General features: G+C 43.4%; 1 protein-coding gene across 1 annotated transcript in view; it reads right to left on the reverse strand.

The window, feature by feature from the left end:
• The window catches only part of CDK2 (cyclin dependent kinase 2), a 173,745-nt gene extending 161,118 nt beyond the window's left edge, over positions 1 to 12,627 (reverse strand). Inside the window, exon 1 of the mRNA XM_078686354.1 lies at positions 12,343 to 12,627. Coding sequence (XP_078542480.1) covers positions 12,343 to 12,458 — 116 coding nt within the window. The 5' untranslated portion in view covers positions 12,459 to 12,627. The remainder of the gene's footprint in view (positions 1 to 12,342) is intronic.
• Positions 12,628 to 18,972: the final 6,345 nt, after the last annotated feature.

The raw sequence follows: 18,972 nt of genomic DNA on the forward strand, positions 1-18,972 counted from the left end.
TATGACAGTCCACTTGTCCCACCTATTCGCAAATCAATATTTTGGGATGACAGAAAGCCATTGATGAAATTTTGTTTTAATAAAACTGAACAGTGAAAACTTGACTTTATTACTGAGAAAAGTGAAATTCTCCTTAAGTACTGAAACACAACAATAATTTATCTTCAATAAATCAATCAAATGACACTTTTTAAAGAGCACAGCTGCTACACGAAGGTAGCGTCCCATCACTCTAGCAGACAGTAAAGGCAGGCCAAATTAACAAGAAACTAAACTGAGTCAAATAGCCAAGTTTTAAGTTGTCTTAAGAAGGCTGACAGTGTCAATTAACCGTAACAGAAAAGGAAGACTGTCCATAATTTTGCAGACCGCACAGTAAAGGGGTTGCCGCCACGACGAGACTTCAGAAATTTTGGAATCCGTAGAAGATGACTATTGTTGGATCTAAGTGCCCTCTTTGGATTATACCGAGACAGTCTATTCAGCAGCTAACATGGGGCCTCGCCATGATAAGCTCTGAAAAACCAAGTTAGAGCTTTGAAGTTGATATGCTATTCTATAGGAAGCAAGTGCCGATGTCTCAAATGTGAAGAGATATGATGGCGCCTCGGACCGCTCCTGATTAGTTGTGCCACTGTATTTTGAATTAGCTAAAGTCTGTATCAAATATGCAGGAAGACCAAGGTAGAGACTGTTAAAGTAGTCCAGATGGGACATAATTAAAGAATGAGCTGTTTTCCTAGTCTCTTCAGGAACCAGATCAATAAACTTCTTTATCATTTTCATCTTCAAAAGACAGACGAAATCTGTTTAATTTGCGATGTAAAAGAGAGGGTAGAGTAAAAGATAATGCACAAATTTCTAGCACCCTGGTATGATTAGGATAGGCTTGGCATGCCACCACATAGAAGGTGGTGGGGGCCAGTTTGGTAAAAACCAAAATTCTGTTTTGTCAGAATTTAGTTTTAATCAATTTTTACCCATCCAAGTTGCGACTGCTCTAAAACATTCTTTAAAATTGTGAAAAGCTGCACGGACTTAAGGTATGGCAGTTTGGATATACTGGTCCAAAATGCAAGCTGAACCGTATTTGCACATCCATCCATGTTGGTTGTATGTGGAAATATCTACTGCAGAAACATCATGCTGCCAAAATATTGAGGACCAAAATATAGTGTCTGGAGTTAAGAATAGTAAATCTTTACTTACCAATTATCTTCTCAAAATGTTGTCCCTGGTATATAATAATCTGGTAGCATGATATTCTGAAGTCAGAATTAAGGTGTAATACCTCAGTGTTGCAGTAAAAAAGAAATTGATGAGAAATTCTGTGCAGTTGGGGAGGTGTTGTCTGTCGCGTGACGTCTGGCCTGTTTCCAGTCTAATTGGTTCGTCCTCTTTCATCTTGCTTCACTGACATTCTCACTGCACATACACACAACCCAACTGCTGGGACACACACTTCTGGACAGACAAACACACCCACTGCAAAGAAACATAGCTACACTACAGATGCATAGGCTCATACGTCACTTAAAGTACAGACTTAAAATCCCATGCAGGACCACACCCCAAAGACCTATCCCTGCGAAGACAAAGACACTCACTATAGAAAGACCCAAGCACTTCCTATTGACAAGCAGTTCCCAACATGAAAGGTTTGCATAACATGTGTCTAACTTGATCCTGACTGTAGCAGAGATACTGCCTGCAAAGATATCCGCGGATTTCCAAAAAGGTTGGAAGAAGCCACTCCTTTTCTATTCTAAGGAAGGACATTCTACAAATGTACATGAAATACAAATGTATGTTGCAGAAGGAGAAGGATTCTAAGGAAGTTTTGGATTAGGGGGCAATTATGTCCAGCATAGGTCAGTGAGGGGAGGCCAGAATCCATGGCCAGACTTTCAACATTTCCACTGACTATTCAAATTAGTTCCCAGGAGATTAAATTAATATGTTTATTGTATGATAATTCTGAAAATCTAACATGGGTTTGGTCCTTCTTGGTACACGGTGGACACCCCTAGTCTCTGGCTGTTAAGGCTCTCTAGTTTCCCAATGCTTATTTCAACTTCGGTTCACAAATAGCACAGCTTTTCAGTTTGTTAGGCTCAAAGTGTAGATGTGCGCTTGTAAAAAGATTCACTTACACCTACCTTTTCTTGTGAATTAATATTTTCTGAGAAGTGGGTGTTTCAGGGTCAGAATGCCCTAGGAAATTTGTATACACCCAAGAAGTAATGCATTTAAGAGTATTTACAAATTTTTCCACAGCCCATTCTCATCATGGACATGGCCAAATATTTTCTCATATCAAAGATCGGACAAAAACTGCGTCCAGGGTGAAAGTGGGAAGAAAACACCACCCAATTTTAGGTGGGATTGTAGGAAAAGGTCTTACTGCTTCCTTTGTAGCTCGTTTCCCAGAGAGCATGGAGAAAAACGGAGACCGTATTATTGTTGGGCAAACTACATGTGTTGACTCGGAAGTATGTTAATTTTACTCTAATGCGTAATGTATCATTAAATGATACAGTCTGGAGCAATGATTCTCCTGTAGAAAGCAGCTATGTGTTGTGTCAGTGCTTAGAAATGGCAAAAGTGCGAGATGAAGCACTATATGAAACATTGTTGCTTCTTTTTTTGGGAAAAAAAGTATTCTTTCACACCATTGAAGAATCATACTAATCCGATCTAAAAAGAATATCCTGCCCTGACCCTTATCATGGCAAAGTATTTTTGAGAATTTAATTGAATATATTCATACATTGATTATGTTAGATGATATACAATTCTAATATTCTGCATTGGTTTCTCAGTCAGACAGCCTCACTTTCTTTACTTGTTTTCTTTTCAACACATGCCCAGTAGGCGAGACTGTCAACTTCAGTGTTTTGAAGCAGTAAATTGCTCCAAAGGGGTAATTTCGGATATGCATTTCGTTACTTGGTCTACGTTATTCGCTTTACTCACAATAAAATGTCACTCGAGGTGTCCAACATTTGTCAGTAGACTGTCGATCGTAAGTAAACTGAAATCATGGAAATGTCACACAAACAATGAAAAAATCGGCAGCTATGAGCACCACATCACGCAAAAGGCCTTCAAAATGCTGGGCTAATTGTGTCGCTTAAAGAGCCAAAAGAATAACTCTTAAATTTGACAAACAAACGAAGACAATGTCAAATATAAATACCCTGAAAATATGGAACTGTAATACCTAAGCACACTGAAAACGTGGCAGCGCCTGTCACAAACACAAGCTCACCTTTCAGCGCCTGAATTAGAAAGGCTATGCCCTCCTGGCAGCAAATCTGGGTCGCTTGGGACTTGGAGCCACTGTCTACCTCCACTGCCCTCTTAAGCACAGCCACAGGCATCTGCTTCAACCCTGGCAGGGGCCCCATGGTTGGAAAAGAGAGAATCTGAGCCAAATGGGACCCCGCACAGCCAGATGAGACAGCCCTCTCCAGTGCCACCGGCGCAGGACTGCTTCCAGGCACAATAGTAGATAAGGCTTGTAAATACATACTTACTATCCTGCATGAGCAATCTTCACCACACTTTCGATTTCTTTAGACAGCAGCACCACAGGAGAAAGAGAAAATGGACTTCAAAATGGACAGAGGAAATGAGGTACCATGCCTCAGCCCATTTTATATTGCCTCTTGTATTATTGCGGCGATTAGTACAGAGGCACAACTAGAGCTATATTTCGGGGGGGGGGGGGGGCAATAGGGAGGTGCACATGAAGGAGTGAAAAAACAACAAAGCCTCGTTAAGGCGTAAATGGTCTTTTTAAAGACCTGTGAAGTACTCGGGTGCGGCTGAGATAAGCTCAAAGACTGTGTGCCCGGGAAGCTGTCTCAGCTCGGGCTGACACACACGACGGGGTAGGGGAGGCCGGGAGGAGGGGCCATTTGGGGGGCGATTCGTGCCTGAATTAGTATTAAAAAAATACATACATACTGGCAGATAGTACGCTCTCAAAGATCCCGCTCCTTGCTCATCCTGGTTTCGTTCTCTTTCTACCGCCTCTTTCCCCTACTTCATAAACTTGCAGACCAAAAGGGCACTAGCTACACCGACATTAGCTGCTAGGAGAACACAAAAGAGTGTTTTTAAAATACTTGTCTACAAGGAAAATAAATTGGGCATTCTGTATTCGGCATCCCATGCTATCACGCATACTAACTATGGAATTAGTAAATCAAGTGAGAGACTTGTGAGCAGTCATAGGCAGACCATTGCTCTTGTGTGCACTCGTAATACGCAAAAGCTATGCCTGCAAACAGAAGCTAAAAAAAACAATTGCAGAGAGAGGTTGCATCTGATGAAACACTAGCGGCCACACACCGAGCAGATAGCTGTGGGGCGAGACCGAGTATTGGGCCATCCCGGTTTACTTTGATTTAATGTCTAGTTGTCCGTGGGACAAAATCGACATTAAATCTTATTGCCCCTGACAGAAATCAACATGTCTCGGGCGTCGGGCGATATGAATTCCCCACCCCTGGGTGACGGACTTAAACAAAGCGATCCCGGTTGCGGCCTGGTTACAGATAATTAAAAGAGCATGGAAGGGTACCAGGAACGCTAGGTTCCAGCTAATCCAATTTTTCATAGTACATAGGGCATACCTCACGCCAGCTAAAATTAATCAGTATTTTCGGATCGATACTGCGATTTGCCCCCGGTGCCGGCTGCAGGGCGCGGACCTGAGCCACATGCTGTGGGACTGTCCTCAACTGGGAACATATTGGGAGGAGATAACCAAGTTGCTCTGTAGGGTAACTGAGCGACAGGTTGCTATGGATAAAGGTGCCTGCCTGTTACACTGGTTTCCGCACACTAGCAAAAATAAAATAACTAGCAAGTTTATGGACCTGGGACTCATTCTGGCCAAGAGGGAAATTACATCACATTGGAAGGCAGCGGCTGGTCCTAGCTATGTTAGATGGAAAGCAGCATTGCTTTAGTGGGCGGGCAGCAAGAGTTCTGTTCGATTGCAGCAGGCCCATAGATCCCATAGCAATAGGGCACTAGAAGCGGCGCGGGAGGCCTTGGTGATGGAGCTCCGGACGCCGATACTGTGGCTCAGACTCCGACATGTCGACGGAGGGGGAGCAGTCACAGGCGGCTTCCTCCGGGATTGGGGAGTTTAGTGCGGAGGGGGGTGCCCAACTTCCGGTTGGTTACGGTGGTTCTTAGTATTATGGATGAGAAGATATGTACGCACACCATACACTAGGGTAGTATCTTGATGACACTCAGTCAGTCAAAGCACGCTTTATTCGATTTAAAAAAAAAAACCATAAAAAGCACATACAATACATATACATTAAAAACACATTTCATAATTGATACAACAACGGGATAAACCCGAAATTTACTAAACTACATCGTGTCTGATACCAATAAAAGATACCTTATTTACAATAAAATGTTCAGTGGAGCTCGTTTTTTTCTAAAACGAAAAGCTTCGGCTAGGAAACTGGCAACACTAAAAGTAATGTAAATATTGCCCAACATCTGGAGGTAAATTAAAGCAGGTCTAACTTGAATAAAACCCGCCTCCCTCAGCACAGGTAATAGATGTTTTTTCCTAGCAGCAGTATAAAACCCACAAAACATCGTAAAATGCATGGTATCCTGCTCAGAGAAATTATCGCAGTCACAAGGGGGTGCATCTTTCGAATGATTCCATGAAGGGTAATAGCCTAGAGAAAAATGGATCAAATTAAACCTGAATCTTGTTAATAAAAATCTGTGAAGGGGTCTTGTAACAAAGTTCAAGTATGGTTCCAGGGTTGGGGTAGTGATTAACATAGCATGAGCTCTTATGGATGGTTTCATTACTTCCCTCCCCTCTCTACTAAGGCGGACCCTGTCTGTAAAGTGGACTTTAATCCACTTTACGTCCTCTCTCTTAATGTTGCGAGGAGATGAGAAAAGTTCCACTCTACCCAAAGCTGAAAATGTGTTTTTTAAAAACTTCAGCCAAGGTATTTTCATGGCATGGTCCAAAGACGTCCTCCAGAATAAGATGGTTTAAAGTTAATTCTGGATTCAGCCATGTCCTTGCCCAAAGTAAAAGGGGTGCCAAGTCCAGCTTGTCTGTAATATAACCCAGACCTACTTCCTCGTGAATAGAGAATGTAGGGGTCGATTTTGGAACTGAGAGCAATATCCTAATTAACCTATTTTGTACCCTTTGGATTTTTTCTTGAGTGGCATAACCCCACAGGGCAGCCCCATAGGTGGCAATGGGAATACACTTAGTGTTATAAACCTTCAAAAGTGCTTCCATTGGCCTGGCCCCCAACCTTTTGGTGAAACCCAACAGGGCAGTTGTTGAACGAGCCAAGGCTAAACTCTTCGCCTTTAACTGTGGGGCCCAAGACCCCCTTTCATCAAAAAGGACCCCCAAATAAGGAAAAACCGGAACCCTGGAAACCACCTCCCCTTACATTTGAAGGTTTTAGATCTCAATTTCCCTCTCTGCTTGCCCACTATCATAGTATGGGATTTTTTCGCGTTTACTTTTAGGTCGAGTTTTTCCATAAATGCGCCAAAACAATCCAATAGTGTCTGTAGACCGATGCCCGTACGGGCAATCAGTACCGCATCATCTGCTTATAGGAGGGCCGGAATCGGCTGAACTCCCGCACGCGGCACATCTGCACCCCCTTCCTCCAGCTCTTTTTCCAACCCATTTATGTAAATGGTGAAAAGGAGGGGGGCCAGGATACACCCTTGGCGGACCCCTTTCTCTGTCCTGAAAGTCCCCGTACATCTCCCCTCATTTGTGACCCTTACTTTTGCAAATAACTCCTGGTGTAAAGAGGCTATAAAAGCAACCAGTGAGGAGTCCATCCCCATCTCAAGAAGGGTGGACCACAGTTTGGACCTGTTTACCAAGTCGAAGGCCGAGGAGAGGTCCATAAAAGCCAAATAAAGGGAACCCTCCCCGGCCACCACATATTTGGCAATTAGAAGGTGCAAATTCAAGCATTGAGCAGGGTGCCTCGTTTCTCTCTAAACCCATATTGTATGTTTGAAAGCCCTCCGCAGGCCTCCAAATTTTCCCTGAGTTTAGCCAATAAAACTCTGCCCAGAATCTTAATGGCCGAATCAAGGAGGGAAATGGGTCTGTAACACCCTGGGTCATCGCGTTTTCCTTTTTTAAAAATTGGCACTATGATGGAGATTGCCCAGGTATTTGGAAACACCTTATCATTCGCTGCCCTAAAGACTTTAGTTAATATCTAGGACCAAGTTTTCGGAGAGTATCTGTATAGGTCCGCAAGTACACCATCAGCCCCCGGGGCCTTATTTTTTGAAGTCTCCAAGATAGTCTTTTTAGAGGAGGAAGTTTTAAAGGCTATCGGGGGGGAGACCTGCACTGTCAATTGGCGGGGCTGGGCTATACCATTCTTCTCGCCGTAGACATCTTTAAAGTGATCAACCCACTTCTCATCCGGGATAACACAGTCAGTGGCTACATTTAAGTCACCTGCAAAAAAAGGATGGTTAATGATTTCCCAGAATTTTTTGCTGTCACGTAAGACATCAACAGAAAGAAGTCTAAACCACGCTTCACTTTTGATTTCGTCTTTTCTCCCCTTTAAAGTCTTTTTGTATTCCCTCCTCAAGCTGGCAATAAGTTGCCTATCCCTTGGTATAGCTTTTAGTGCATGCATTAGACGGGTATGTATCCGTGAACAATCAACATCAAACCATTTTAACACACTAGGGAATTTCTTAGTGGGCGTAACAGTCAAATCCTTCATGATTTGGGCACATATGGATTCGAAGGCTCGAACAATTGAACTGTTAGAGGCCTCTTGATCCAAGCATAGTTCTATTTCTCCCTCAATTTGGGCAATAAAATTGCCATAAAATCATCTGGGATCACCTTACCCCACTTGAGCCTTCTCCCTTGATCAGAGGGCACAGGTATCGCCTGCGCCTGTTGGCGGCCCGGCCCCTCTCGTTTAAGGTCCCCCCAACTCGTCTCCATTACCACAGGGTTATGATCACTATAGGGTGACTGAATTGTTCTGTAGGTTAATACCTTTGATTGTAGCACCGGTGTGGCAAATATATAGTCTATTATAGACCCTTGCGGTGATCCTTTATAGGTAGGGACTCTTTCCCTCCCATCTGTGTTTAGGGGTTCATAAAGATTATAACTGGCCATTAGAACTTCCAGGGCCTCACCAGTTTTTGTGTGTTCAAAATGGGGTATAAATGTTCCTGCTGGTCCCAATTGTTCGCCCAAGTGACAGGGAAGATTGCATAAATGAGTATTAAAATCACCTAACACGATGAGCTCAAATGCAGTGTGCTTATTAAGACTGAAATTGTATAAAAAATGTATCTAGGTGTGCAATGTGATCAGTATCCATTGCCCTCTCCCAGGAATTATAAAAATTAAGTAATAAAATTGAATGGATCGGAGAAACAATCCATTCTACGATCAAAAGATTAGGGGAACCTGAATCTAACTGCTTAACAGACCCCGCAAGATTGAGGGAAAAAAGAAAAATTAAACCCCCCTTAGCTCTCCCAGCTAGGCTGGGTATCGCTGGAACGAAGAAGGTAACAAACCCATCCAGCCAGACATCACGTGAGGTTTCCCAGGATTCTTGTAAAGCTATGACATCAAAGGAGGTGATAAAATTAATCCATAGCGGATCATCCTTTTTGGCTCTTAGGCCAGCTATATTCCAGCTAAGAAATTTGCATAAGGCTGTATCATCCTCCTGCATAGGCCCGGAAATAGAGGCAATTGGGGAGATCGGACCGGTGCTAGACACTCGCCTCGATTCAGACCTATCAACAGGGGACACCGACCGTCATTCACAATCATCTAGCCCAGAGAACGCTTCGAACCTATTCGAAGTTTCAAAAGGGGTGAAAGGCAACAAATGATTCATTCCACCAGCACTTTGTGATCGGTCCATCCCTCTATAGTTATTCCTATTCTCCCTGACACTCATAATTTAGGTAACAGCGCCGGCGGCAGGGGTGGGGGGTTGGGAGTTGACAGATATGGAGGATGGCCATGCATGGGGTACTGAATAATGACCTAGAACCCTGGGTTCCGATAGGATATTCTGCTGATTGAGGGGGCTTGACATTGCAGCGACAGACCTGGAATGGGGTCCATGGGCCTTGTTGAATTATTGTCGAATCTTCTCTTATTACGAACTGTCGGACTCTTTGCATTTATGATGGTCCCCCCTCATGTCACGTTTTGTTTGTATCTTGAAACAATAAGAAGATTAAAAAAAAGAGGGCAATGCATGATTTTTTTAGGTCTCGTCTAGCTAAAGCAGTGCATGCGCTGCTCTCGCTATTGCGAGTATCTTTTAGAATTGATACTGTCGTGCGAGCGTCTGCATGGACAAACATGGCTGCTCTTGCCATTTGTCCATAGCAGACAGCATGCGCACGTCCGTAGGAACTGTGGACAGCCTCACGCCATTTTGCATTTTGGTGTCCTAGCAACGGGCCCTACCCCTGACCCTCTGTGCCTCCTCTCCCCGATCCCTGCCTCTGACATACTATGTCACATCACCGCCGGGGTCACTCCCACCCCCTCACTCTTCCCTCCATATGAAACCATTGTCCGCCCCCCAGTGCGCATCGTCACACAAAGCGCCTCATTAACATCACAAATGGGCCTTAAACACACACAACACGCCCCGGCCTTTGTGCCTTTCCTTCCCTAATAAGTAGCAGCATACACTTCAAGCTCGATGCTTTGGTGCGCTACCGAGTAAGGGCTGAGTGCTAGCCAGAGCTGGTGGTTTGGCGGTGCAATGGAAACAAACGAGACGCCACAGTGGTACTAAGAAAATAGGACTTCGAGCGTCCTCCCCTTGCTCTTGAGAATCCCTAGCGGCCATATTGAAAGGGGACTTTTTACGTTTACAGTAATTCAATGCATGTTATTTTCAGGATGTGCAGCTTTTCAAAACCAAAATCTGCGACAGACATGGCAATATAATTAAATGTTGAAATTGGTATGAGCAAACAACAATTACATGGACAGTATGTTCATTTGAGGATGTTTTGACTAACCAATAGAAATGACAGAGAGCCACATATGCAAACAAGCATTGGCAATGTCCCCCCACCCCTCCACTGATGTACTGTGGACACCCATGTCAGTCCTCTGGGTCCGAGGGTAAAGGGGTGTAACTTTATAAAGGTGCACACTACACCCTCCAACAATGCTATACAATACCATTAGCAAAGCAAAAAGGCGAGACCCATTGCATTTTCAATGCTTGTTTATTCACCATTTGATATAGTCGGCATTAGTCCCAAGTGATGAGTTTTACACTAGTTTTAACATATAGATGCTATATGAAGATTTTTTTATATTAATTTACTGGATCTTATGTTCTTAATAATATACTCTGTAAATATTTTCCTTAGAAATGCAATTGTGTAGAAGAGGAACAGAAGTATTTCTCTCACCTGCAGTTAGTTGCGGCCTCTTGAATATTATGAAGATTTCTGAGAAAAAGATTGTAATGGCATGATCTGGAAAAGCAGTGTACCACTTGCCATGTGGGGAAAAGTAGAACAAATGTTCTAAGAACCCGGCCGCCCTAGTGCCGCTGAGGGTGCACCTTTGGTGCTGTATTGAACCCCCATTTGCCTGAGTTTATGTCCATGAGATTGCTCCCACAACCTTGTGGCCTGCTCGTAAGCAGACAACAACCGGAGCTCCCCTATCCCCCATTGGATAACACTGGGCCTCAGCACCCAGCCGCTCTGGTGCCGATGAAGGTGTAACAAGCGGGTGTAACAAGAGTGCATCCTTGACCCTGGGGGACCCCTAAGTCTAACCCCAGAATCCCAACTCCCACAACTAATAACACTATTTCCTCCCCTAGGATAACATTGACTGTTTTCCTATGAAAAAGTTTTCACGTGTGGAGTTGGAAAATCTATAAAAGTCTTTAAAACTGTAACCGAATAACAAAAACGCTTTTACTTACCGGTTTACAGGAAATGTCCCAGTGTAGTATCCAGGTATAGTACACTGTCTAAGAAAAGTAATCTGTTAAGTAATCTACTTTACATCCTATTAAATAACCCATACAAAGTATATGTACACTATTTTCAAGCATTGCATTACTAGTATTTCTATGGTAATTAAAACCAGAGTGTATATATACACAACTACAATTGAAACTGTATTCTTACTGCAATTCAAACTGTATTATTATTATTGCAAAGTATAAACCACTTACCTGTGCCAGGCTAGCATGGTTCTAGGAAATAAAACAACTAAAAGAATATTTTTATACAAACAACATTGGTCTGTGTTCAGTCCAATCATTTGCTGATTCAGTGTGTTAAATAAATGCTTAACACTACCCTCTGATAAAGCCTTACTGCTCGCCCACAGTACCACAAATAGAGACTAAGGTGCTAACTACTTTTACCTCTGCCTACCTTTGGGGTTCCACTGGACTCTGCACACTATACTTCACTTTGGTATAGTATATACAGTCAGCTTCCTACAGTCACAACTCACAAATTCACACACAAATGTGCTCCACTGTAAATAAGGCATCGCAGCACACCCGAGATGCAATAGGCATCTTGGGTGGGAACGCAATGATGAAGCATGCCTCTAACTAGGTTAGTGGGAGAGGGTTCTTTAAACAAAAAGTCATTTTTCCCCCTCTTGAGTCAGAAGTGAAAGGGATTCTTGAAGCTATATACGAGTAGTAGAAAGGGTGTTTTCATTTGATTGTTATGCCATCTAACACACACTATGCATACTTGAAATTGTAAAGCAGGAACAACATTAAAGTTCACAGTTCAAGTTAACCTTCCCCCCTAAAAACGAGGACATGAATTTCATTATGGCAAAATTGGTGAAAAATGAAAAAGATCCGCAAAAACTGGACTTAATTGTAACATTAGGGCCATCTGACCATCTCACCCTTTGCCTCCGGTTACCCATACGCCATTCAGGTGCCCTAACCTATTCTAAATGCCCAGCTGGTCTCATGACGCATGCACTGAGGCTTTTCAACAAGCTGTAAATTGCATTCTGGAACTTTTAGTTTTGCTTTTACTACAGTAAACAAATACTGAAAAAAACAGCATTAAATGTGCTGTTGGCTGAACACACAATACTCCCAGCTGACATGCAAGCATGGAGCCACTTTGCAATAACACCCTACTCCCAGTACACCCACAACTGTTCCCTTCGGTATCTGGTCTACCCACTTAACTACCACACTATTCTCGGAATAACACCAAGTCACCAATCACATGATAAGAAATCCCGGAAGCCCTCACGTGTCAAGTCGGATTTTCTTGAGGGCCACTGTCTCGCCGGTACTCTTGTTGCGGGCCTTGTACACCACTCCATATGTCCCCTCGCCAATCTTCTCCACCTTCTGGAAGTTCTCCATGCCGCTTCCGGACCCGCGCCGCCCGCTTCCGGGCCCCTAAGCGGCACGGGCCGTGTTTTCCGTTAATTTCCTTTTGATTTTTCCCCCCCTTACAGTTCGCAGCGGCGACAATGTAACCTGGGGCCAGAGATTCCCGCTTCACGATGCCCCGCCTCCAATGCTGTTCATTGGCCTCGCTCTGTGCGTGCACATGATACGTACATCCGAGAAAACAGTATTAGGCGCGTTTGTTACGATGGTGGCCATCTTGCTAAGGGGAGTAAAGTATTTATTTAAAAAAAAGTTTGATGAACAATTAGAGGATTTGCCTAAAAAAAATGAATGTAAACGTCAATGAAAGAAATCCTAGCTAGTTTTTTCCTTTAATGTTTTTTTCGGCTTTTTTTTTTTTAAGGTAAATGACCCGTTTCAAGATGGGCGCCGTCTCGCGACCCATCTGGCATATAGCCCATCTGTTATAAAGTAGTGAGAAGCTTTCAAAAACAAGCATTTGCAATGCAATAAGTCTCGCATTAGGAAAGTTTGATCTATTGGTATTGTAAATGACACATTTTTTTATTTATGTGTTGGTTTTGAAAATAGTGAAATTAATAGCTTTGTCATTTACAATGCCAATAGTTATAATTTTCGCAAATTGACACCTATAGCATTTGTAATGCATTATGTGTTGTATTTACGCGACTTAGATGTATTAATATTACAAATATCAATGGGTTTTAATTTTTTTATAATTAATACTTAAATATTATTGGTATTGTAATTTATAATGGCAATAGCTTAAACTTTTGTAAATAACTTTTGTGAAGATTATGTTCAGTGTATTTTATTGTGACGAAAATCCAAGAACAGAAGTGAAATATTAACATCTTTTTGTGACATTTGTAATTCAAATTCAAATTCAAAAGTGCTTTATTCGAGTGTTACTCATAAAAGCAAGACAAACAAACATACAATTAAAAAATCAATTAAATTTACATAGCCAATCAAACAAGCACATACATATTTTAAGAATTTAAAAAACAATGACACATCATATATACAGGTGCAAAAATCATTACCGTCGACAAATAGAGACCAGAGGGGTGAAGTTCATAATAGCAATGTAAATATCCCCAGGAGATCATACATTAAAAAAGATTTCATTACAGTAAAAATCGATGTTCAAGCCAATGACACATTACATAAACAGAGAATAGACGAGTGTCTAGCAGTCTCTGGTCAGTTAAAAAATTTACAGAGAATAAACATTAGTTTAGCAGTCTCTGACTATTCACCAAGCAATTACAGAGAATAGACAAATGTCTAGCAGTCTCTGATCGACTTAATGGCAATAATTAGTTTGCCAGCAGTCTCATCCTTAAAACCCACGCCCATCCCAGGTACTTTGCAATTGCAATATTGATCCATTCTTCAGTAGTAGATTTTATTATACGCAGTGCCACCATACTACTTTTTGTACCTAAATTCCTACACATAGGAGCCAACCAGGCTTGCCTTGGGGAAGAATATACTGGGCAACAAAACAGAAAATGACCTAGGGTTTCATTTCCTACCCCACAGGCTGGACATAGTGCTACCCCCCCTGATTTCCATTTAGCTGTTAAATTACAGAGGGGGAGCGAACCTACCCTCATTTGAAATAACAGTTTCCTGTCCAGGGGTTTCATTATGTAGTCCCAATACTTTTCATAAATGGGGAACGTTTTAGCTTCTAGATAGCCAGTGGTCATGGTCCCACTGTTGGTGTTGAGTAAGCTACTATTAGCTACGTGTTCCCAGAATATGTCTTTTAGAACAGTCTTGGAGGGAAATAAAGCCCCAGCAGGATCTGTCCATAAGGCATGAAGTCCTAAATTAAACAGTACAGTCTTTAGTGTTTTGAACCACCTGATTTTATTATAGTGATCGGCTTTGATGACATCAGAAAACCCTTCCGCGTAATGAGAGAGTTCTGGTGTAGTCCAAAGTCTGCGCCAGAATAAAATCGGGCGCAGTTTGGCCTTTTCCGTAAGCTCTCTTCTACCTAATCCGTAACGCAGGGGCAATAGTGGGCTACTCTGTGGAGTACCCGTCAACGACCTCAGAAATTTATTTTCAGATAGTTGGAGTTCGTGGAGGTTTTCATACCCCCATAACTCCGCACCATACATGGCAGACCCATTTACTTTAGCCTCGTATATTATCAGAGGATGTTTAACAGGTTTAGTCTTTGACTTCCTATACTCCTTAATTATAGTGCCAGATAGCTGCTTGTGCCTTAATGTAGCAATATTAAGGTGTTGCTGCCACTTATTGTCATTGGAGATCAGGATCCCCAAATAGGTGAAGGATTTTACAACTTCGAGAATGCGGCCACTCATGGTAATGTTCGATTTAAAATTTCTATGTGGGTTAAAAGCCATGAGTTTTGTCTTGGTCGCGTTCACCTCAAGACCGTGGTCAGTGCAGAACCCGTCAAATATTGCCAGTGCTTTTTGTAAGCCACTGGGGGTTTTTGATAAAATTAAAGTGTCATCGGCGAACATTAAAATGGGGACTTTCTCCCCAGCGAGAGAAGGGGCATCCACAGCCCGAGATTGCATGCGGGAAACGACACCATTAACAAAGAGGGTAAACAAAGTAGGAGCCATTGAACAACCCTGCCGAACCCCTCTCTCAACAGGAAATTCGGCAGTGTTGTTCCCATATCCTCCCCATCTTATTTTGGCATAGTTGCCCTCATGCAGTCGCATAATTAAAATCAACAGATCCCCTGGGACCCCTAGTGTCTCAAGCACTTCCCACAGTTTCGCCCTCGGTACCAGGTCGAAGGCAGCCCGCAAATCAACAAATGCTGCATACAGGCTGCCTCCGCCTAGCACCACGGTCTTCCACTGTATTAGTTGGAAACGGAAGACTTGATCCATGGTGCTGGTTGCCCTGCGAAATCCAGCCTGAAAGGGGGATAAAATGTTTTGTTCCTCAGCCCAATCGAGCAACCTATTGACAACTACTCGGCCCACTATTTTCTGAATGGTATCTATTAGACTAATGGGGCGATAGTTACCGGGCTGAGCCCGATCTCCTTTTTTGTATATTGGGATGATTACAGCGCCCCTCCAGGTCGCTGGGATATCAGCCCCCCTGGTAATCAAATTTATCAACAGATGGATGTATCTGCACCATCTATCAGTGTCATTCAGGAAAACATCAGCCGGCACCCCGTCAATACCAGGAGCCCGCCCACTTCGGACAGTTTTTAGGGCCGCGAGTATTTCGCTCTTAGTGAAGATGTCATCCCCAGTTGGTGAACCGTGCGTGCACCTTCTATCCACTGCCTGATCTCTAGAAGCATACTGCTCACTAAAAAACTTAACCCAAGCATCCTGGGGGACATTATTAGTGCTTGCTTCTTCTATCCTATCATGTCCCCATTTAACTATATGCCAAAATAACCTGGAGTCCTTACGGTCACTTGCATTTTTTAGGTTATTCCAGTGTGCCTCATCCCAATCTTTTTTCGCTGTTACTATACACTGTTTGTAATGCTTCCTGGCAGATCTAGTTGCTTCTAGATTCTTGTTTTTAATAGCATCACCCAAGGAGGTTCTTGCCAGCCTACATTCGTGATTGTACCAACGTGCTGGTCTATGGGCATGCATCTTTTTATTTGCCGGTTTCAGGAAATGGCCTCTAATTTCATCAAAAAGAGCTTCATGGACCTTAGTGGCATTATCTTTACTAGGAAGAAACCCAGTTTCACCCTCAAGGGCCTTGATAGCCTTGTCAGTTGCCATGCTTATTTTTTCCATAACCAGCTGATCTGATTTAACACTAGTCCACCTAAGCCTGCGTAAATCGTTTGTAGGAACAATCAACGGGGGTAAGGGATCAATAGAAGCACTAGGGGCAATCACATCAGACAGCCACCATTTGTGGAGAACGCAAAGAGGATTGTGGTCACTCTCGAGCCTTTCCTTAACCTCCATATCAATAATGGATGACCATAGGGCCATACAGCATATAACATAGTCAATACGACTCTTAGATCTTCCATTATCAAAGGTCATGGCTGATACTCTGTCTGACATAGTACGACCATTCAGAGCCCTTAACCCATGTTCAAGGCACATAGCATTCAGGCTTAGAATATCCTCGGTCCAGCGAGTTATTGGGGTTAAATCAAGAGCAGGGATTTCCCACATATTGTCTTCCTCCGCACCTAAAAAAGCCTCACCAGTATCAAGGGGTTCAAAAGTACGGTTTAGGTCTCCTGCCAGTATGATGTTGTTCCCAGAAGAGTGAGTGTCTAGGTAACTGTACAGAGACGATAAGACCGCTGATTTACCAACATTTCCCCCTCTAACATATAAGTTATAGATGTCAATGGGAGTAGAGAAGTCCCTCTCAAGTCTAATGAGCTGGATGTCTTTGTGATTTAGCTCTAGATTTTTTACTAAGATCTTCAGGGACTGGCGGACCCATATAGTGAGACCTCCCATTGGTCTCCCTTTGGGACCTTTGATTGCCGGTACATAATAATTCAAATACCCCAAAGCATAAACAGGATCGCAGGCCCATGTTTCTTGGAAAATGCAGACGTCATACTTGCTAACGAATTCAAACCACTCTCCACAGTCCATTTTGGAACATAGCCCTGCTATATTCCAAGATAGAAGGTTCCCAAAGTCATGCTCCCTGCATATTTCAGGACTGAGATCAGGCCTATTCGTATTTACATCCACATTAACATTGCCTTCTACTGTTAGATTTGTTAATCCCACTAAAGCAACTGGCGTACATGACTCATTTGGAGAGCCCATAGCTCGATTATACCCCCCTGTTGCACACAAGGATGAGGGTGTTTGCAGCTGAGGCATACAATTAGTTATTTGTCAATCACAAGCGTCTAAATTGGAAAGAGCAGAGAATCTATTTTCTAGACCTAGTCCCCACTCAGCGGAACCAAAATTCTTACAACCCCTTTTGGTTACGACGTTCCATTTTGTTCTTAAGGTGCTTGGATTGGGGCCTCTGCCTTTTCGGGGGTAAAAGAAGTCAAGGGTCAATGGTACGATAGAAGCGGAGCGTCTCTGTGTTGGAAAAATGTTAGGCAGTATGTTTGGTAATGCATCAGGGTGAGAAAGATTAAGCACAACGCAATCGCCCTTAAACTTTTTTTCACTGTTTCCAATCCACTCCACTCTTCTTGCATTTACCAGTTCCTCGGCCAGTTGCTGTTTCCCCCACGGAGATATGGCCATGTTGTTGGTTAGCCAAGATAAAGATTTATTTAAAAGCGATGCTGTTGATTCAGCTTCACCAGAAGCCAGAGGGGGCACATTTGCTAATACAAGAACTAATGGCGAGGCTTCCACCACCAGCTCACATGACCCTTTCGAGGTAATGGGTTCCCCAATGAAATGGGCGGGGGGTGCAACCCCAGAGCTAGTTTCCGGTAGGTTTATCAGAGGAGCCACTGGGGGGTTTGGAGTAACAGTGAGTGGCAATTTAATTGCTAGAATGTCATTAACCAGAGGTTGTACATTGGACGTGATGACTTCAGGGAGTTTCCCCACTTCACCCAGCGTTTTACCAAGGAGACCTTCCAATTTAGTCACTTCAGCAGATAGCTTATCAATTTTGCTTATCAGAGGTTTAACTATTCCTTTGATTTTTATGTCCATCAGACTGCAAAATTTCTGAAATTGAATGTTAGAGAAGGTTACATGTGTTTCCCCCGGGGGATCATCGACCTCCACACAAGAGGTTTTCCTTGGTGGTGTTGCAATTTTATTTTTAGCTGACCTTAACCCCGGTCGTTTTTGTATAGCTTTTCTTTTAACCCCTGTAACCCTTGGTGCTGGAATTGGAACAATGGGAGGGGTGATAAGCTCACAGATCATAGGACTCAGAGGCACTACGTCAATGTCGTTGATATCTTCAGTGCTGGCCACTATGCCACTGGGTTGAATAGTGACAGTATCTTGTGAGGAAGCTTGTGCCACTCCAGAAAAGCTAGTGTTTGTCAGGTCAAAGGGGTCCTCTGTTTCGATGTCAACTAATAGAGATTGTGTGGATGAGTCCAAACCCAATGAGGACCTTCTATCGCTGTTTATTTTCGCCACTACCTGGACTAAATAGTTCTCCATGGTGTTAGTTACAGGTGTTAGCTTTTTACCAGGCATACCAGGAATGTATGCAGATGGCTTGGTAGTAACAAGACGTAAAGCTTAAAATGTAAAGCAGCGTTTTACCTGGCAGACGATAAATATGCAGCTCTATGAACGTCAGTAGATGTTTGGGCAGAATTCGTGCCCACCCAACCTTGTCCGACCTCGGACGGCCTCAGACGGCCCGCCCTTTGCCCGGGCTTCGCCCCGGGCGTCCCGCTCGCGTCCCGCGACGCGGGGGTGCTCCTCCTTTTCAGCGCCGCTGTTGGCGCTCTCTGGGCGCTGCCGCGTCACTCAGACGCGCCGCCGCGGTGCCTGCCGGGATTTGGAGTCTCCCGGAGCGGCGGCGCGGAGTCTGCTGT

Source organism: Lissotriton helveticus, chromosome 1_1, assembly GCF_964261635.1.
Source record: "Lissotriton helveticus chromosome 1_1, aLisHel1.1, whole genome shotgun sequence".
Taxonomy (NCBI): Eukaryota; Metazoa; Chordata; class Amphibia; order Caudata; family Salamandridae; genus Lissotriton; species Lissotriton helveticus.